Genomic DNA, 22,205 nt, shown 5'->3' with positions numbered 1-22,205 from the left:
TGTTCCTAATTTGTAATCAAACTTATACATAGCAGTTTATGATTTTTTGGGTCTAATACCCGCTTATTATTAGGCAAACTTGAAGGAAGTAGAGGTTCCATCTCAAAACTAATTGGCAATACAGGGAGTACCCCAAATCCTTATAAACCCAAGCTAAGTCCCTTAACATTTTAATGTGGGACAAACACTCTCAACACGTCCCCACACGTGTGGCGAACTTTCAGCCTAACACGTGAACACCATGTATTGGGTAAGGAGTAAGGGTAAAACATTCAAGCCCAATACGTGAACACCACATGTTGAGTAAGGGATAATGGTAAAGGCCCGAATTCAGTGCTTAGACAATAAACCCGCTCTGATATCATGTTAAATTGACAGGTCATTGGCCCACTATTAACAACACTGATATTGTCCCCAACTTAACCACCTACAAAGCTCGGTGGGTATGAAGTTTTATCACAAAAGGCCTCAGTAATATTAGTAATGGAACCATTCATTATATATTTTATTTTATTTAGTCAAGTTTCCAATGTGGGACTTACATTCTTCAACACGCCTCATGTGGGACCACCATATAGTGGGTCACACGTGGAGCCAAGTCCACATCAAAGTCAATTATTTAAGCCCAACACGTGAACACTAGTTATTGGGTAAGGAGTAGGGATAAATATTCAAGTCTAACATGTGAACATCACATATTGAGTAAGGATAAAAGCCAAATGATGTATATTATTATTATAATATACCACAGTATATATATGTATATACACAAATATATAATATATGTAGTATACATATATATATATATGTATATATATATATATATGTATATATATACTTTGAAAAATAAAAAAATCTAGTCCTAGTCCAAGCATACACCAAACTCAAAGTAAGTATTATTCAATTTAGACTAAGTCAAGTCAAAATAATCTCTAAGTATAGTCCATGTCAAGACAGTCCTGTGTAGCAAACGACTCCCAAGAATACAATTTTTTCACCATATGGGCCATCTTAAAACAACCGTGTAATCACATCACAAGGAAGGTCAATTTGATTTGGTGTTCTTGTATTTGGCCCTTTGTGGATGAAACTTGATGGTTTATCAAAATAAAATAAAATAAAATTTTGTCTTTCATTACAAAAAGAAGAAAATTTTAATAGGCAAAAACTAAAGATCCACATAACAATTACTTATCTCCCGACATGATAGCTATTAGAAAATAAGATTAAAGTCAGAGATTACATTTGAAATGAGTACTGAATTCATGATTGAGACATCTTAATCTTGAGATCACATGAGTAATCAATGGTCCTGCAATTTGATCATGAGACTAAGATTCCTTAAACGGTACTTTTTTATAAATAAATAAATTTTTTAAAAAGAAAGGGTTATTAAGGAATTGCCCAAACTCATTTTCCATATCACTCTCCCATAATTTTGACAACAATAAATATTAAAATCCCCTCTCAGTATTTATTTGGATTTTTTTATCACTTTCATTTCATGGATTAATTTCCATGCCATTGGTTTCTTCTCTTCCCATCAGTCCTATCCTACATGGAGGAAAATGTATAAGCGAAGATGCTGGGGAAGTGTCGCATATCCTTTGTAAATTGAATAGAGACTTGATTCCAGCTCACCAATAGAAAAAGCCATGACTTGATTATATTGAGACCACCGACTAGGACTCGTTTCCCCTATCTTTTGTCATCTCTTGTTGGCTTTGACTTCCATGGTAAATACTGAATATTACAGCACACAAAAATCCAACGTTAATTCCTGAAAATAGTTTTACTGTTAAAATAAGATCACCGTCAAAGATTATTAACACGAAACAAGTGTGTACAACGTTTCTCTCATAATAGTTTTACCGATAACAAACGTCCCAATCCGCCTTTTTCTTATTTGATTTCTTTCTCCTTTGGCTGAGACATGGATTGGGAAAACTGGGATATAAACCATAGAATTACTTTGATCCCATTGACCTTATCAAAGAAATTAAATTATTTAATAATGGAGACACATCCACGTGATTATTCTAATAATACTCTTTCCATAATTAGCACTCCTTCCTTGATCTCGAAACTAATTAATTAACAAGGGGTGAAGTGAAGGAGGAGGCATTTTCCCACTAATTCCAAATTAATTTAATTTAATTATTTGTTCAAACATAATTAAATTCTGGCTTAATTAATTTGATTTCCCTACTTTGAAACACTACACTCATCTCACAGAGACATATCAGACCAGAGCGTTCAAACCTGGAAGCGCGTGGATCACATGGTCTGGGGTTTTTTTCGTACAAATAAAGATAGCTGGCATTTTCAATTTTTCAATTTCCGTAATCAAGTGGCGTTTACGTAATAATTGTAATAACGAGGGACCATCTCGTCTCGTTGTCTAATTCTGCAGCTCTCGCTTTCTATCTGTAAACGAGTAATTAAGAAAAGATGAAGAAAGTGGTCTCCAACCAACACCAACCCCTTTCTCTCTCTTCCTCTCTCTCATCTTTATATTAATCTTTCCACACTCTTCACAGATTCAGGGCTCATTCGAAGTTCAAGCTCTGAGTCCCTTTGTCTTTTTATCTGTCTGCTCTCTCAAACCCAAGAAGCCCTTGTGTTTTTATTACACAGAAAATTGGTATATTTGGTATACTTTTGATTTGATATATTGGAATATTTGCGGCAATGGCGTCTCCTCCAGATACAAGCAAGACCATAAAGCTGGAGCGCTACAACAGCTACCTCCGCAGAGTCAACAGCACCAAGCTCCTCAACGCCTCCTCCAAGCTCCTCTTCCGAGCCACCCTCCTCGTCGCTCTCGTCCTCATCTTCTTCTTCACCATCAATTACCCTCCCCTCTCAGAACATATGGGCGGCGGGGCCCACCACGTCCACACCACCCATAATTTCCTCTCCTCTGCTTTTTACGGCGGAGGAGTGGGCGGGACCGCCTGGGAGAAGCAGGTGCGTCATTCGTCCACTCCCAAGCGGCCCAACGGTATGTCTGTTCTGGTAACAGGTGCTGCCGGGTTTGTCGGGACGCACTGCTCCCTCGCCCTGAAGAAGCGGGGAGACGGAGTTCTGGGCCTCGACAACTTCAACTCCTACTACGACCCGTCGTTGAAGCGGGCCCGGCAGGCCCTGCTGAAGAGGCACGAGGTTTTCGTCGTGGAGGGGGACCTAAACGACGAGCCGCTGCTGACGAAGCTCTTTGATGTCGTCCCTTTCACTCACATCCTACACTTGGCCGCGCAAGCGGGCGTACGGTACGCTATGCAGAACCCGCAGTCTTACGTGAGCTCCAACATTGCCGGATTCGTAAACCTTCTGGAAGTTGCGAAGAGAGCAAATCCTCAGCCGTCGATTGTCTGGGCGTCGTCCAGCTCGGTTTACGGACTCAACACAGAAAATCCATTTTCGGAGCTCCACAGAACAGACCAACCGGCCAGCCTGTACGCCGCGACAAAAAAAGCCGGTGAGGAAATTGCCCACACTTACAACCATATTTACGGCCTCGCCCTAACCGGGTTGCGGTTCTTCACCGTATACGGTCCATGGGGCCGACCCGACATGGCCTACTTCTTTTTCACCAAGGACATACTGCAAGGCAAGCCAATCGACGTGTACAAAACAGTGGACGACAAGGAAGTGGCACGTGATTTCACTTACATAGACGACGTCGTAAAGGGGTGCCTAGGGGCACTGGACACAGCGGAAAAAAGCACGGGCAGCGGGGGCCAAAAAGAAAGGGCCTGCCCAGCTGAGAATTTACAATTTGGGCAACACGTCTCCAGTGCCCGTGGGGAAATTGGTTTCAATTTTGGAGGGCCTTTTGGGTACAAAAGCTAAGAAGCACGTGATCAAGATGCCTAGAAATGGGGACGTTCCCTACACTCACGCCAATGTGAGCCTGGCTTACAAGGACTTCGGGTACAAGCCCACCACGGATTTGGCCTCCGGGTTGAGAAAGTTCGTCAAGTGGTACGTGAGTTATTACGGGATTGAGACGAGGGTAAAAAGGGAAATGGATATTAACAAGAAAAGCAGTCAGCAAACCGAAGAATCCGGTTGATTAAATCATCACCGTCAATCATCATCATCACTGATCACAAGGCCTTTCTTTCTCTCTTCCTCTTCTTAAATTTTTTGTTGAATTAAATTCTGTTTTTTTTTTTTTGGTTCTTGTAAGTTATTGTTGTGTGGTCCTTGATGTACTGGATCCAAGCTGTTCTTGATGTATCATATAGATATATAAAAAAGAAAATGTCATATAGAAGAAGAAGATAAATGTTAGGAAAGAGAAACAGAGGGAAATGGGGAAGCAGAGAGAAGGTGGTGTAGATCTGGAAACCATGGGGGGAGGAAGGGGAGGTTGTAATAATTTATGGTAGGGTCTACTAGAAAGGATGTAGATCTCAGCCGTTGGATTGGTATAAAGAAATTTGTGATTGTAACAACAAACAATGACATCAAGAATCTTCTTTGCCTTTGCTTCCTTTGTTATTTGTTTATTACTTACTATATATTTCTTTCTTGGGTCATCACAAATAATTGGGTTTTGCTTTATTGGGTTGCAAGTGGAAGAAATCTTGATTAGTTATTGCTTTTCAAGATTGAAGATATATGCTTTGATGATCATCAATAATGAAAGGGCTACAATAGTTGTTTTAAGAGTGAATTTGGGCCATGATTTCATGTGTAAAAAAGAAGAAACAAGTGGGAAAGTAAAGATTTCTAATTACCAAAAGGAATTTTGGGACATCTGAATTCAATTTGTGAAAGGTGCATAACTACTACAAAAGGCTTTTAAAAAAAGAAATTAAGACTGCTTTTTTTTTTTTTAAACGTCAAAAAAAAAATTAAACTTTTTTTATTTGAAGTAAAATTAAATTTTACAAAGGAAATTCACATTAGATTCCTAAGTTCGAAAATTAAATGAAATTTTAGAAGTGCATGTCGATAGAAGAAAAGTGTCGGTGAGGGCTCAAAATAAAAGAAAACTCAGCCACACAAGTTATATGCTTATCTCAATTTAGTTGGCCTACATAGCTACTTTATTTTGATTATCAAATTTGTCTATTTTTGGCATAAGAAGTTACTGGAAATGAACCCTCAATGCATACCATCATACAGCTCGGAGTTTTTTTATTTTTATTTTTTCTAATTGAACCCTCAATGCAAATTTTTTTTTTAATCTCACCCCATCCACAAGGCAGCATCACAATAATTGAGTTGATTTGAATACCGACCTGTAAAGTATTTATCTTTTTCTTTTTGCTTTTGATACAGAATGTATAGTTGTTATGGCTTCCGGAGAAAGTTTTGGGGTTAAAAACTAATTTGCAAGTCTCTTTTGGACTGCTGAGCAATATTATCTAGAGATGATAGTCAAGTATATTGTCCATTTTAACGTTAGAGTCATGCATATGATTGCAGAGCAGAAGTTGGGAAAAAAAAAAAAAAAAAAGTAACATTTGATAATCTTTGTGCAGCACAAACAACAGCTTTTCCTGCACATAAGGCCCGATTGTCATTTGACCGTTTACTACAGCAGTACTTTTTTGTTCCCTCTTTTGTTTTGTCTTTTCGGATTTTTCTAGGGTTTACAGTATCGGCATTCAAATCACTATACAATCGTGAAAGTGTTGATTTAACGATAATAATCATGTTTTTATTAAGGTTTTAATCGTTAGATCACGAATTTAACTACTACAACTGTGAGTATGTCGATCTAATGACTATAACTATATTTGTATTACGATTGTAATTCGTTAGATCGACGCGTTCACATTAGTAATCACAATTCATTAAACTGTATACGCATTCGTAACATGAGTCAATGAGTGGTAAGCCCCCAAATGTTAGAACCTCTACTTGTATGATCTTCTTCTTTACAATAATAACATGAGTCAATAAGTGGTAAGCCCCCAAATCTTAAAGCCTCTACTTGTATCATCTTCTTCTTTACAATAATAACATGAGTCAATGAGTGGTAAGGCCCCAAATCGCCACTTAAATAAATTTCAATTACCTTTGACATTTGCCTAGCGTTTGAAGCTTGGGACACTCCTAATTACATCCATATTTCAAGATCTCCAATTGGAGGCATGAGATGAATTGTAGGCTAGGGGAAAGAAGGATGACCAAGTAAACGGGAACCGCATAAATGGACCTGTGAGTGATCCAAGGCGATAAGTCCACGACACACAACCTATTTGATAATTAGGATGACTTTTAATTAACCATCTAATAAATGGAACCAGCTTAGAACCTCTCAAGATTTGCGATGCCAAATCTTAATTATAAATTAAGTAATTTGACTTTTGCAGTCAAGAGAATTTAGATTCCGAAGCATTAGTATATGGATCCTATGAATAAGATGATCCAATCTTGAATATTCTATACCACATTATATCTATATATATATATATATATTTGATCACTAGTCAATTATACCTTATTTTGATTTTCCATTTTGAAGGCTAATCTGTTCTTTTCCCTCCCACATTTAGTGGAACTTAATTATATTAGAATATCAAAATGATGACTATCATCCCTAAATTTGAAAAGCGACATAATTTGATTTTCTATGAAAATGGGGTTATATATATATATATATATATATATATTTTTTTTTTGTCAAACGATGGAAGGGATTTATTAAAGTCGAATTGTAATGTTTACATCAACAACAAGAGTGTCAAACAACCACTCAGGCCAAAGTTGATCCCATTTGAATTCCCCACCCACACGAGATACATGCGCTGCTACCAAATGAGCAGCTGCATTGCACCTACGGTTCACAAAAGTAAAAGAAATCTGACCCACCTGAGAAGCCAGTAACTTAATATCATGAATAATGCCATCAATAGCAGTATCCGTCTTCATGTTACCATGTAACATCGCAACAAGCTATTTAGAGTCCGTCTCCACCATCATCTTAGTAACCCTCGCCTCCAAACCTGCTGCCACCACCTCTTGTAACAATATGAAAATGGGGTTATAGAATAAAGCAGCTCTACTAACAAGGTCTAGCTCAATGGAAAACGATCTTGATTTCCGCAGGTTAATGGTCTTAAGTTCGAACTCCTATGACACTTTGTCAGTGTATGTAAGAAACCATCATCTCCTTATAGTTTAAACTATCACTTATATTAAATAATAAATAAAAAAGCAGATGTGATCCGACCAAAGAAAATTAAAATAGAAAAAAAAAAAAGCTGTGGAAATGTAACGTATTATTTCAAAAATACCTTTCACCTCTTAGAGTGTGCTGCATTAATTAACTCCTCACTCTAGAGTTTAATCTTGTACAAACGAGTATTTATTTATTTATTTTTCCCAAAAGTAGGATAGATATCCTACAATCCTTATGCATTCACCTAAGGATGTTGATGTTAAATTTTGTTACCTTCGTTACCCTAACAATTTTGTCAAATTTAACTTTTATTGAGATTATGCTACAAGTAAAAACGTAATTGCAAAAAAACATGAATGACATCGTATCTAGTCAATTTTGAAAAATGTTCGAAGTTTGAATCTTCTCTCTTTCGTGATTAAAACAAACTCAATAAGTTTGTTTTCTTTTGCCTACCGTATCTCTTCCGTGCTACATACTTGTCCTATGTAGTTTTCTTTTGCCTATCGTATCTTGCAAAGGGCTTGTAACTAACCATAACCTATGGGAGGGAGTGAAAAAAAAAACTATAAGGGAGCAATTAGAAAACCTCACAAATGCAAGCATGGTAAAATTGTTTACTGCCATTATGTTTGTTTCTCTTTTTCTTTAATAAGGGTAAAATTGGTAAATCTGCGAAATAAAATGTATATTTTTTGAAAGGTTGACAAAGACTATTTTATTAAATAATTGATGCATTTCCTAAAACACAAATATTATTTAAAAGGCCAAAATTGTGTGATCCACTCCGATTTTAAGCCCGCAAGTTGTGCAGGAATCCATGGAACCATGCCATATGTGAATAATAATAATATCTCCCAGTTCGTATCATCATTAATTTATGCTCATTTTTTCTCATTCTAAATAAACTCTAATTTTTCAACTAATATATGCCCAAGAAGTCTTATGTTTTTTTTGTCAATATATATATATATATATGAAGTCTAATGTTTAATATATTCTGATCTGAATTTGATTTAATGAAAAGTTGAAGTTGAAATTCCAAACTAAATAAATAAAGGTTGAAGAAATGGTCGGTGGCATAAAATATTTCATTTCATTTGAAGGGTACGTACATCCTTGGCTGTTGAGCTTAATGTCAACACAACCACCATCTTTTCCTCATTCCTTTCATTATTTTTTTGTCCAAAGCCAGTGCAATGATTTGTTTGAGGAAGAAAAGAAAGCACAGAACTTTCAAATTAAAAAAAATATATTGGTGCAAGGATTTCCATCATTTTCAAGAATGTCATGAATGGTGCTGCTGCGGCTGCTGGAGGAGGAATTTCCATTGATGAGAGGATGAGCTATAACAAACATGTTGACATGACCTCCCCAGTAAAGCATTGCCTTAATGATTTGGTAATTAGGGTTTTGGATTTAAATGACCAATAAGAGAGCTTGAATTAGTCAAGTTTGTTGATTAAAAAAAACAGGGAGACTGAACCAATAAGAAGTCTTTCAATTATTTTCAGTGTCTAAAAGAACTTCCATTTAAAAGAAAGGTTTGTTCTCACTGCTTTTCTACCTAATTTTGGCACTTTTAACTTCTTTGAATAGAATGGAATGGAAATTTTTTATTTTTTATTATTTATTTTTTCTAAACTTCCATTCTAAGCAATATTTCATTAAAATTACTAATAAAAGCATGATTAAGTTAGAATAGTGCGGGCATATCATGATCGTGAGCTAGCTTGTTTTTGGTTTATGCTTTCTTACCTATAATGCCTTTACTAGTATGCTTCATTTCAAAGTCAGAATATGTTTCAGATGCCTAAACATTTTCGATGCCTGCCATTGAACACTTTTCCTGCTGAAGATAGATGTCAATGCATTTACATATTGCATCGGGTCAAAATTCACACAAAGTGTCTATGGACTCCATGGAAATTCAATATTACATCGCCATAAAAAGTTAGTAAAATTTATGTTTCTTAAAGCTGCAAGTGCATTTGCATAACGTCCGTTTGGATAGAATGGTAAGGAAAATACATGAAATCTAAGACTTTATATAGGGATTATTATAGATATGTCATTTGAACTTATATCTCTGTTTCAATTTGTCACCTTCAAGAAAAATTTAAGAGAAATGTCATCTTAATTTTTCAAAATCCATGATTTGTCATCTAACTTTAAACACATCCAATTTTCTATCCATTTTAAATGGTATTTTAGTCTTTTCATTTTCAAGGAAAAAAAGGAGAGAAAAAAGAGACATATCTCTCCCTTTCTCCCCCATCTGCCCTAAAAAACACATCACAAAGGACCCCCTCCCAAAATCCTGATCCATTGAGCATGTCTGAAATTGTTCAAATACCTAATTTAAAACTACTTAAGCTTCCCACCCAAAATCTGACCCATTTCTTGTCTTCATATTTTCATTAACTTACGCCACTATGTAATTGTGTTGAAGGATCTAAAGTTTGCTTGGTCATCCATCTTTTGCATAAGCTATCGAGTTGTTGGTTTGGTAGTTGTCTTTCCACAAATTTTCAATATGCAAATGAAAAAAAATACCAAACTGAAAAATGAAGAAGAAAAAGGTGGACTAGGTTTGGGTGGGTTGAGGGAATTTGTGTGTGGATAGGTGTTCCATGGTAATTAAAGAGAGTAGGAGGAAGTGGAAGAGGGACGGGGGAATGGAGGAAAGGGATGTGAAGAGGGAATGAGAGATGGATTTCAAGGTGGGTAGGGTTGGTTGTAGCCGTCAGTGGCGAACAAGGGATGGGGGAATGTGAGAAATTATTTTTTTTCTTCAATTTTACTTGTTTAAAAGATATAGATTTTTTTATATAATGATATTTTCATTTTTAAATACGCTTAAAAATGGAAAGACTAAAATACCTTTAAAAATGGATGAAAAATTGGATGATGTTAAATTCAAATGACAAATTATGGATTTTGAAATATTAAGGTGATATTTCTCTTAAATTTTTTCTTAAGCTGACAAGTTGAAACTGATGTATAAGTTCAAGTGACATTTCTAGCATTTGAAAAAATTAGATACAATATATATCTTAAATAAATTTAGAATAACCATATGCAAAGAATTATTTCGTATATATTTCTTCTTTTCTTTTTGTCATTCACATGTACATGTGTGTGTATGTGTGTGTATGTGTGTGCACAGTTGGCAAAGATGATTGAGGAGCAACTTAATAGACTTATGAGGAGAAATAACAAAATCCATTCCCTGCAAGTTTGGGCCTCGAGCTTTTATTTGGGGTCCATAACTAGCCATTTTGAAGAAAACGAAGAGAGGAGTCAAACTTACCACTTTGCCATGACATATGAATTTATTCCAAATAACAAAGTTTGCTAGGTTAAATTAATGTTTTAAGTTTCAAGGGCAATTAGTATTCTTAGTGATTCTAGGGTTTGAGGCAGTATTAATATCAACTTTAAGATATTATGGTTGTTACCCTTATTTTTATAATATAAAAAGTTTGAGGTTTCTCTCAACTTTTTGGGTGCTCCAAGTTTTCTTATTATAAAGCTATCGTTTGATTGTCTTCCATTGTTACGTTTACTAGCAGACTCAGAAATTTTTCAGGTGAGGGGCAATGAGTCTATGAACCCATCTACATTAGTCGACAGGGATGAGAGAAACTTTGAATAAATAAACGTGAAATTTGCATATATAAAAAAATTAGATTATAATTTAAGAAACTAAAAAAGGACATATGCCAAATAAGGGGGATTAAAGTTCATGGATATTTATTAAATAGAGATACACCATTAACGGAATTTTGGGAGACAACAAGTTTATGTGAAGCATAAATCAAATTGAATATTATAAAGTCTCTTTCAGACATTTAATCGAACACATAGTGAGCACTAGCAGAGGGGAAAATTCCAACCACTCCAAAGGATTTTCCGGCAAGGGGAGATGTAGCTGCACCTCCTTGCTCATGTGTAGGTCCGCCAGTGATTATGTTGCATCACACACAGTGTGTGATGACCAGGCAAGGCACCAGCAGTGGGGGGGTAGTCGCCTGATGAGCTTTTTTTTGTTACTTTTAATCAATTTTATGATAAGGTAGCGTATTTTGAGTGTAGAATATGCTATGCAAAGATCGTCTGGTCATCCATATGTATAAATTAAATGGATAGTCCATCATGAGGATCTTAATTGCTATCATAACCGTCGAATTGTTTGATACATATGGATGTCTAAACAATCTCCAATTAGATCGATTGTATGCAAAGATGATCTTTAAATGATGATTTATGGAATGAACTATTCTGATTATGACATTTGTATGATAAAGATCATCACTAAACACCGCAATGGGTGAAGAAGGAGGTGTACCCTCCAAGGCTAGAAGTGACTTATTAAGTTTGTTATTACGTGTGATGTATGCTATTCACAGTTTATAGCCTAACAAGAGACTTGTCCTAAGTAAAACCATTATCATCAAACAAAATACAAACCACCAATTAATTATCTTCAAACCTCTCATAAAACAAAATGAATGCCAGCCGCATTAGAGCAAAGTGAATTAACATGGGATGCGTCATTATGTTTGGACAAAATCATGCACAGATTAGCATGTAATAACATAAAAAGGCAAACAAAAAAAACAAAGAGGAAAGAGAAAGGAGCTTTGTTTGTTTCCATGGAAATAACTGCATAATTTTGTGAGATAATGACCCAGCAACCAACCACCATGTTCATCGTTCACACACCCACGAATTGCATATGGACAGACCCCACATCAGCAAAATGGCTTTTTCTTTACCTTTTGTAAGCAGTGTCTTATTATTTGACCAATTTCAGAAATTAATATTCACCGACACTAAAGAAGACAAAATAGTCTCTTCTGTTCGGTTTATTTGGACGTGTATTATTTAACAAAACAAAATTACCCTCTAAGCTGCATCAACAAATGTCTTTCTGCATTTGGAATTCAAGCTTGAAAAAGGCCAGGTTCTTTTATCAAAGTTTTACAAGGGCCAAAATTCTGGACAAAGAGGAAGGCTTTGGTAGGCTCAACATTTGTGGTGGGGCTGCGGCCGTGCAAATCTTACTAATTATCTTATGGTAAAAATGAGAAAAACATGGTTATTTTATCTCGTAAAAGTACTTTTTTTATTAGTGGATTTTGTTTTGGGAGTTTCACTAAAACACCCAAAATTTGAAATTATAAAAAAACCCAAGCACTATTTAAACATATAAACACACCTAAAACCCATCATTACACACACTCAAAACTCATTTATAAACACACCCAAAAAGTTGACTTTTGGGTTGAGTTTCTATATTTAAATACTTTTTATTACATGTCTAGATTGAGTTTATTTATAAATTTGTATGTTGTTTTTTACTTTTTTTTTTCGTCAACTGAAAATCTATTTGTAAGGGAAATTTGTGGTAGAATTGGGTTGTTTTGAATGAGTATTTCGAATTATTTTTATTCATAACTAACACACAGGCATTGAAATTATTCTAATTTTCAGTTTCTCATATGTTAATAAACATGTAAGGAATTAAAAATTATGTAAGTTGCACACTAAAATCCGTAATCCAATATCTGAAAAACTCAAATATCGGATTGATTAGGGAGAGTTGTTCACTTCATTACTTCTCCTGTTCTAGATAAGTAAATATGTTTCCCTAAAAATAAATAAATATAAAAAAATGAAAAAAGATAAGTAAACATGTTTAGAGAATTCCACAATTCCACATTAGGCTCATCCAAACATAAAATTCATTTTCCAAAAGAAAGCCAAGGGCCCAATAGGAACAAGAGAGGCCCAATATACAAGAAAACAAACTCCCACCCAGGCATACAAATAAAAAAAGAAAAATTAACAATTTTTCTTAAATGTAAGATCCAATTTCAAAGTCCTCTTAGCCACGCTCAGTTTATAGTTCATCAGACTTCAAAACATGTGATCGAATTGCGCATGGCTCTCCTGTGAAATCAAATGCTTATTTCACCGGAGCCTGCTCCAAGAAAGAGCTTGTCAAATTTGGATTTGTTATGTGCTGCTGTGCTAATTTTACGAAACATAGCCAGCTTTATATGTTTCTAAATTGGACGGCCCAGTCTTGAACATTACGATGTGTGAAGGAAACCTAGACGGAGAGACATGTTAGATGATGGGTTGGAGCATTCTAATCTTTGCCACCAACCCTCATTATCCTCAAAGTGATCCAACAGAAACGGAATTTAGATAATCGAGGTCTCCAAGCCATAGTTCATGCATGGTTACGGTCATATACTCATAGCTGAAGATCATGGGAAAACCTCATCCCTACTCATTTGGGGAGATCAAAGCCCCTAACTCGATAAATCACAATATATTTGATCGCAAACACCACAATTTATGATGAAGAAACAGTCAGCAGATGGAAACCCAGAACACTCCAACGGTTGACAAAGCGTCTAAACAGCAAACAAATACAAGCATGGTTAGTTGGAACGCGAGTGACTCAGTAGAAGCATTACTAAAATCATTCACAATCATTCAGCAATGATGCTAGATAACATGCAAATGAAAAGCTTTACTGTCAAACTTCTGCAACTGACTTGCATAGCTAGATATAACCAGCACATCTACAATGCCAGAATTAATCTAATAAATCCAAGTAACAAAAACAAACCCAATTCTAGAGAAATCACGATAGAAAAGTCTATAGACAGCACTTGTGGCAACAGCTTAAAGGCCACTTTCTTTTCCTACCAAACACCCGCTTAATAGCCACTCGGTCCACTGAAACCACCATCCCCGCGGTAACCGCCACCACCACCACCATTATATGGTCGAGGACCAGTTCTCTCAGTGGCAATGCTGACGCGAATGTTTCGCCCATGCAACTCCTGAAATTCATTATGTCCAGTCACAAGATCATTATAAGACAAGATTAACAGCTCTCAGAGGGGAGCTATCACTCACAACTGCAGTGTTTAAAGACTTTAAACAAGTTTTGAATATAACTTCCACCATATGGGACCTTGAATTCTGGATAATTCAAATTTAGGCAATTCCATAACCTCTCAAAAATAGAATTCAAATTCTGACCTGACCATCCATGGCATTAAGTGCTGAACTAGCAGATTCATCACTGGCAAAGTCAACAAATCCAAACCCCCTAGACTTTCCAGTATTCCTATCCATAATAACCCTTGCTGCACACAAAAAATCAACTGTTAATACCAGTACATAGAAAACGGACCAACAACAGACCCTACAGACATCATCTCATTAAGCTTACAAACTCCCAAGGAAATTTCTTATGATAATAACATTACTGAGGAAGGAGAAAGTAAATACATAAGGCAATATCAGCATCTTGATGCAATAAATTATTTTATTCAGCATTGGAATGCCAGTTCAAATTGCTCAATGTCACTGTGAAGTAAAAAAAGAAGCAGAAAACTCCAACTCTTTTTAGTTTTTTCTAAAACAAACACAAGATCCTGCATGCAAAAGAAAATAAAGACAACTAGAAAAAGAAGTGGACCCAAGGATCCCAATAGATTTCTCCTACAGAGATGCAATAGAAAAAAACTAGATTAAGAGGCTAGAGACAACCCAAATAGCAGAAAGATACAAGGTGACAAAGTTATTGAACTACAAAAACTTACAAAATAAATACATTACTCAATACAAGTAAACCCAAAGTTTAAAACCATTTGAGAATTTGAGGCTGTTCCCTAGATACAGAGAAAGCATCAGATGGAGATCATTAACAGATGCCTAATTAAAGGCTGAGCAGAAGCAGTAATAATAGCAACAATTGAAAACCAAGATTTTTGGTCTTGGTTACCAAATTTTCATTTCGCCTAACTCCATACTGTGAAGTATATTATATAGCACATGATGCAGTATGCAAGTACCTAAACAAAGTTTTGATACGATGAAGAAATTGCAGGTATATGTACTTTATGGCAAGAAGTTAAGCTTTTCAGCAAGCCTACAATAAAAAAACACCACATTTAAAACTTACCCTCAGTCACATCACCAAAGCTAGAGAATGCTTCTTTAAGAGACTCGTCACTAGTTCCAAATGAAAGGCCTAACAAACCACAATTTAGAAACAAAATGTCAAATATAAATCTACAGGATCTCTAATTAGTCATCTTAGACACAGATTGTCCAATAATATACCTCCAATAAAAAGCTTGGAGGACATGCAGCGGGCAGCATTAAGCATAGATGCCATGGGTGCTTGTCCATTCTGGGAAATGCTATGCCTCAAGAGGCTCCCGACTTTGTTACAGAAAGCCATTTCCAAAGTTCACTGTTCTCAGGTGTTCCAAGAGCCTGCACCAGCAACAATTCTCACCATCACAACAAAAACAACAGCAGCAACAAAAAGAACACGAATAGATTGCTAGATACTACAAGAGTTACTCAAAATGAACATATATATTCCAAAGCAAATATGCAAAAAATCGTTAGAAACCACTTCCAATAAAAAACAACTTGCTCTATACTACAGACAACATATTTAAAATAAATCAATGTCACTACACAAAAGTAATTTTCATTATTTCAATTCAAACAACACAAAAGTAATTTTCATTATTTCAATTCAAACAACACAACCAGTAGCAGGAAGACTTCGAGTGTATTGACAAGAAACAAGTCATCAAAGATTGAAATTACTTTCTCCACTACAAAGCACCAAATTTAAAAATAAAAAAAAAAAAAAATACTCTTTGGTAAACAAAAGTTTATTTACAGAACCGAAAAGAAATTTGGCAAAAATATTTGACGACACTGGGTATATTTCTTTAATAAGTACATGCCAGAGACTCTGAATCTCCCACCAAGAATATGAAGAGTCTTGCACCTCCTAATACACCCCAAACAAAAACTATTTGGGTCAGACAATCTCAGTATTTTATTCCATAGAATACTGAGGAAATTAAAACAGTCTTGTTCCCCCACTGCTTCGCACACCTGACTGCTTTGATCTACTTTCTAAAATGCGAACGGATAGAAAACGCTCTCTTTAACATTTCTTCTAGTCTATTTATTCTGAAAACTACATTCTCTCTCTGTTACTACCATTTTCCTCAAGCTGATCGGTAGCTAAACAAATAACATAAAATACCCAAAAACACGGAGTCATACATCTTCCTACTTATAGAAAAACATCAAAAACCCATGATACACATATATTTACATTCCCAGAAGAACAACAAATAAGAAAAATCAGTAACAAAACAGGTCAAATAAAACATGGAAACTGATACAATCTGATAACATGCATTCAGAGAGAGAGAGAGAGAGAGAGAGAGAGAGAGAGAGAAAGAGAGGTAGGGTTTAGGAAAGAGGTTCACCTCAGAGAGAAATGAGGATGAAGAAGAAGCGGAGCGGCTAGGGTTTAAGCCGAAAATCAAAAAGCAGTGAGGTTGTGACTGAATCACTATCTTGTGGGTTTTATAGGGTAGGGCTTAAGGGGAATATTGGTTCACCTGCGGGTGTTATTTCCGCATATGCTTTTATCATTTTTCAGATGAGTTACGGAAATGCCCCCCCTAAAATTTTGTATCTCATTTTCGTATTTTTTAAATTATATATTGTGTAAATGGTGGGCCAAAGTCCAAATTAACTCTTTGATAGCCCGGATTCTTTTTGAACTATTTTTCGCATCAAATAGACTTCAGAAATACACCCAAAGCTAATTTATAACATAATAAAGAGGCTTCAAACTTCACATAAATTATAAAAATGCCATCGATTTCTTAAAATAAGCCCAATTCCAAACCTCATAAAAAAAACCAAAAACACTCAATAGGGTATCAAAGTAATTTAATAATCAAAATTAAATTTAATACGGCTATTTGTCATTTTTTAGGTTTTTTTTTTGGTTTGTTTGTAGAAAGTAAATGGTATATGATTTATCTACATCACTAGTGCTAAGAATGGGTATATGTTATTTCGTGTTCTTAACTTAAGAAAAAGAATTCATTCAAAGAATCAAAGACATACAAAGAGTGATATGATATAGTGGCCTTGTTAAAATCTTCCTAGGATAACCTTATGGGACAAATCCCAAGGGAGGAAAGAGTACCACACATGTCATGGACTAACAAGAGAGTTCAATTCATGTCACTTTGGACCATTACAATAAAAGAACAAATAAAAAACGAAAACTAACACAAAGACCTCCGACGATAATCAAAACACAATAGACCCACATGAGAAGATTGTAGAAATCCCAAATAGTAAACCCACAGGAGAGGACCGCAGAACATCCCAACTATCAAAACAAGCCTTCTATGAGCAAAATCATAGTCCTTTGGCACCCACACAAACTGCAAGTCATACCATAGAAGAAACCATGAAAGAACACGGAGGAGGAACACATAAACAACAATAAAATGACCCTTGAGAAGCACTCTACTTCAACTCAGAACCTGACAAAGAAAACCTCATATGACCAAGCATAGTTCTTCGGTTGGCCCAAAGTAGAGAAGAGAACCACATCCTAACAACTACCAACAGCGTCGCTACTGCCACCGCCGTTGAAATAGAGACAAAATATCAACTATTAGGTATCACAACTCTCCCGAGGAGAGACACAATCCAGTGTCCCTACTGTCCCCACCGCCTAGACAAAGACAACACTAGTCATCTAGAAAGTTGCAAAAACAACCAAACAAAACAAACATATAAACATACCTACATCCAAACAGATCTAGACTATCTGGGGAGTGGAAATGGAGGGGGAGAGGGGATAAGAGGAAGGGAAAAGATGGGAGAAAAAAAAAGGGAGATGAGGAGAGGAAGGGGAAGATGGGCGAAGGGGAGGCGGGGCAATGGCCACATCCCCCCCTTAGCTTTCTTGTGGCTGGTTGTCGATAAGGAGAAAGAGGACTAGGGTGCGACTAGAGTTTTTTGCCTTTCATGTTCTTAACTTAATGGAAGATGGAACTTAATAGTACTCCCATATTAAAGATGCGACTATATGAGAAAACATTAGACCTAGTCTCACTCCTAACCTGACCCTATAGGCCTCGTTTGATGGCTTGGCCTAAACTAAATTTCAATTGAGTTTAAGTCAATTCTTAAGAGTATCACCCCACTATACTGGACTTATATGACAAGTATGTTAAACTATAATCCAATTTAATAAGTTTAGCTTTAGCATTTATACCTTCATTAAATAGCAGCCACAACATTAGTCAAACCACTAGACTAGGCGCTCAATCCCCTTTTGCAAACACTAAACTACTGATACTAGAAGAATGTGACTCAAGCATATGGCAACCATACTTTGGACCCGGGGGTCGGTGGAAACCCCGTGCCCGGTGCATTAGAAATTAAAATAAAATAAAAAGAAGCCGAAACATGAGTTTAAAATAAACTTCTCTTATAAAAATATATCCAAATCTTACAACTTTACAATAAATAAATAAAGCTCTATCACTCTCATCTAATTCAACCTCAACTAATTTAGTCATTGTCTTACCCACTAATTTATCTGAAAAATTAAACAGGGTGAAGGATGAGCACTGACTGCTTAGTGAGTAGATTATGTAATATGACAGTCAAGCAATGTCGTTTTACACACTCTAGAAAATATCATGAAAAGATACATCAATACAGATCATATCACATCATCCCTTCATATCTCGGTTATCCTTCATAACATGTAACCAACCACGTGACCCCTATTGGTCTCACTGCCATATGTCCCCGTGTGGTACATCTATCCCTCAGATACCCCAACATTGAAGTTCTCAAATTCCATGAATAATACATACTTCACAAATATTCCAATCAATATATATAGTGTGAATGATTGCACCAAATAAGACATGCTTGACTTGAAATAGAGAGATATTTGTAAATAGAACAAATCCACGATAATTCATGAATTTCATATTTTATCACAAAATAAGAACTTTTAGAACACATTACATAAAACCACTCACCTCGATAATGAGAGCCCTTAAAATAAATTGGCAAGACAACCCATCTACCTATCTTCATGTACTATCACCTAAACCAAGCTCCAAGAGTTTCATCACCACTCTCTCTCATTCTTTCTAATTTCTTATGTTTTGAAACTATAAGGTTATGCTCCTATTTATAGTGTTTATAGGGATATGATAAACTTCAATATTAAAAGGATAAGAACATCCAAGTTTATCTAAAAGATAAATATCATAACAAGATAAGATCATCCAAGTTTATCCAAAAGATAAATATCTTAAAAAGATAATATTGTCCAAGTTTATTTAAAAGATAAATATCTTCTTTTATCTGTTTAAAATACGAGTCTTCACAATCTATCCTCCTCAAATGAAATTTCGTCCTCGAAATTTATAGCATCTTACCCAAGACAATTTACTCCTAAAAATCTTTGTCACTACATGAATTCAAGTTTATCTAACATAAATGTTAAACCACAATGTTCCCAAGGGCATCTAATTCCTGGGCTCTGATACCATTATGTCACGCCCTAGACCCGGGGTTGGTGGAAACCCAATGCCCGGTGCGTGAGAAAGTAAAATTAAAAATTAAAAAAAAGCTGAAACATGAGTTAAAAATAAACTTCTCTTATTAAAATAGATCCAAAATCTTACAACTTACAATATAAAGCTCTATCACTTTCATCTAATTCAGCCTCAACTGCTTTAGTCATTGTCTTGCCCACTAATTCATATGAAAAATTAAACAGGGTGAGGGATGAGCACCCACTACTCAATGAGTAGATTATGTAATATGCCAGTCAAGTAATGCCGTTTTACACACTCTTGAAAATATCTTGAAAAGATACACCAATCCAAATCATAATCACATCATCCCTTCATATCTCAGTTATCGTTCATAGCATGTAACCAACCACGTGACCCCTATTGGTCTCACTGCCATATGTCCCCGTGTGGTACATCTATCCCTCTGATACCCCAACATTGAAGTTCTTATGTTCCATGAATAATACATACTTCACAAATATTCCAATCAATATATATAGTGTGAACGGTTGCACCAAATAAGACATGCTTGACTTGAAATAGAGAGATATTTGTAAATAGAACAAATCCACAATAATTCATGATTTTCATATTTTATCACAAAATAAGAACTTTAAGAACACATTACATAAACCACTCACCTCGATAATGAGAGCCCTTAAAATAAATTGGCAAGACAACGCATCTACCCATCTTCATGTACTATCACCCAAACCAAGCTCCAAGAGTTTCATCACCATTCTCTTTCCTTCTTTCTAATTTCTCATGTTTTAAAACTATAAGGTTATGCTCCTATTTATAGTGTTTATAGAGATAGGATAAACTTCAATATTAAAAGGATAAGAACATTCAAGTTTATCCAAAAGATAAATATCCTAACAAGATAAGATCATCCAAGTTTATCCAAAAGATAAATATCTTAAAAAGATAATATTGTCCAAGTTTATCCAAAAGATAAATATATTCTTTTATCCGTTTAAAATACGGGTATTCACAAACCCATATCCAAATTGAGTCCAATTCAAGCAAGTTGGGCTAAATAAAATCCTTCATTCATAAAACCTTATGTAGCCCTCACCGCACTTAAGACAAAAGAAGGGGTGAGAACACCAATCTATGAGCTATTTGAAAACAATTTAGACTTGTTGAGGCCCAAAAATTCAGGGTTGGGCCCAAAAAAAATTTCGGCCCAGTGTGATACCTTATTAAGAAAAGACCGGTTTGGAGCATGCGAAATTCGTCATGCACGCTTGCACGAGCCACGACCACGTGCCACGCCAAATAAATATGTAATCCATCACGCTAAGAATTAAAATGAACCTATAAAATGCACTGGCTCTACAAGCCCATGCTAATTATTCCGTCAAGCATCATGTCTCTTTTCAAAGACGATAAAATTCAAGCACGCTAAGCGACATGCAATGCCAAGTAGAAAATCATTATTATTACACTTAGCTACGCTACAAGTTTAAGTGGGCCCAAGCCACGCAAAATGCCCTCGGGCTTGCTGAATGGGTTATGGTATGGATGATAACGAGCTTTCATGAGGCCTATTGATGAGCCGAGAAATGGAAGTTTTGGGTTGTTTGGGAGCTCCAAAACTAAGCTCATTTCTTGAGTCCAAATATGTGAGTAAGCATAAAGGAGAGAAATAGCCCAATACTTTAGGAAAAATTAGCCCATCATCTCAATAAAATAGCCTATCATTTTAGGAAATTAGCCCATTCCCTTAGCGGGTTAACCCATCACCCTAGGAAGGCTCAAGCAACCAAGCAAAATATCTTCAATCTCCATCACTTAGCTGGAGACAAAAACCAAAGTTGCCCATGTATGTGAACTGCTGGGAGGCTCCAATACGTGGCAAAACAAACCTCAAGGAAAATCGCTCAAAAAATCAGAGGATATTGGCGCACACAGGAGAAAAGGCAGCCTTTAGACCAACCTAAAGTTGCCTATCTCTTTCCTTTACCAGATCTTGCCATGAAATAGGGGAGGAAAGAAGGAGAGATGATAGCCAAAGATAAGAAATCACCACTGGAATGGTTGCGGGAAGACTTCTGAATTCCCAAAAATATGTTATCTATGTATTGGGCAGAGTAGGATTTCACAAAATGGGATGGGTTGAAGGGAGAGAAGAGAAATGAAAGGGGAGACTTAGCAAAATTGGAGAGAACCCATTAGGGTTTCTTGGGAAGGATGAGCTTCCAGCGGCTATGAAAGGAGGTACCTCCTACCATTAAACTCAACCAGAGCAGTCGAGCAAGCTTATTCTTTAATTGCTGGAAACATCAAGCCCAAGTGCCTCACCTTCTATCTCATTCTTCTTTATCCTAAGCAATACACATCTAGAGAGTAAGCTTCATCTCTCATCCCACCGTCAAGCTGCCAGAAACTACTCAACACACCCATTATTCCCCCATCTCCCTCTTTCTTCGAAAAACCCTCCTAGAATCCCTTCCCTTTTTCCTTAGAACCCTTGTTTCTCATAGGCTCATGACTACTTTGCTTCCATGTCACAAGCTTCTCATGCCAACTAAGAATCTATTTGTAAGCGACTGATGGTTTTGCTAGTAAAG

General features: G+C 36.0%; 2 protein-coding genes across 2 annotated transcripts; one reads left to right on the top strand and one right to left on the bottom strand.

Moving 5' to 3' along the window:
* The first annotated feature begins 2,450 nt into the window (after window positions 1-2,450).
* Window positions 2,451-4,496, top strand: GAE6 (UDP-D-glucuronate 4-epimerase 6). Its single transcript, XM_089046483.1, is given in 2 exon segments — window positions 2,451-3,738; window positions 3,740-4,496. Coding segments are annotated over 2 exon segments (1,386 nt in total). The 5' UTR covers window positions 2,451-2,691; the 3' UTR covers window positions 4,079-4,496.
* Window positions 4,497-13,602: 9,106 nt separating this feature from the next.
* Window positions 13,603-16,614, bottom strand: GRP4 (glycine-rich RNA-binding protein 4). The gene is made up of 5 exons (XM_008224592.3): window positions 16,483-16,614; window positions 15,302-15,457; window positions 15,141-15,209; window positions 14,213-14,319; window positions 13,603-14,010 (listed from the first exon to the last, which is right to left on the bottom strand). The coding sequence occupies exons 2-5, from the start codon at window positions 15,420-15,422 to the stop codon at window positions 13,885-13,887; spliced, it is 423 nt and encodes a 140-aa protein (XP_008222814.2). The 5' UTR covers window positions 15,423-15,457; window positions 16,483-16,614; the 3' UTR covers window positions 13,603-13,884.
* Between the last annotated feature and the right edge of the window lie 5,591 nt (window positions 16,615-22,205).

The sequence above is a fragment of the Prunus mume genome, linkage group LG2 (genome assembly GCF_029339155.1).
Source record: "Prunus mume cultivar Tortuosa linkage group LG2, ASM2933915v1, whole genome shotgun sequence".
In the NCBI taxonomy this organism is placed as follows: domain Eukaryota; kingdom Viridiplantae; phylum Streptophyta; class Magnoliopsida; order Rosales; family Rosaceae; genus Prunus; species Prunus mume.
The sequence above is the reverse complement of the archived record's forward strand: the minus strand, read 5'-3'. Positions and strand labels throughout refer to the sequence as shown.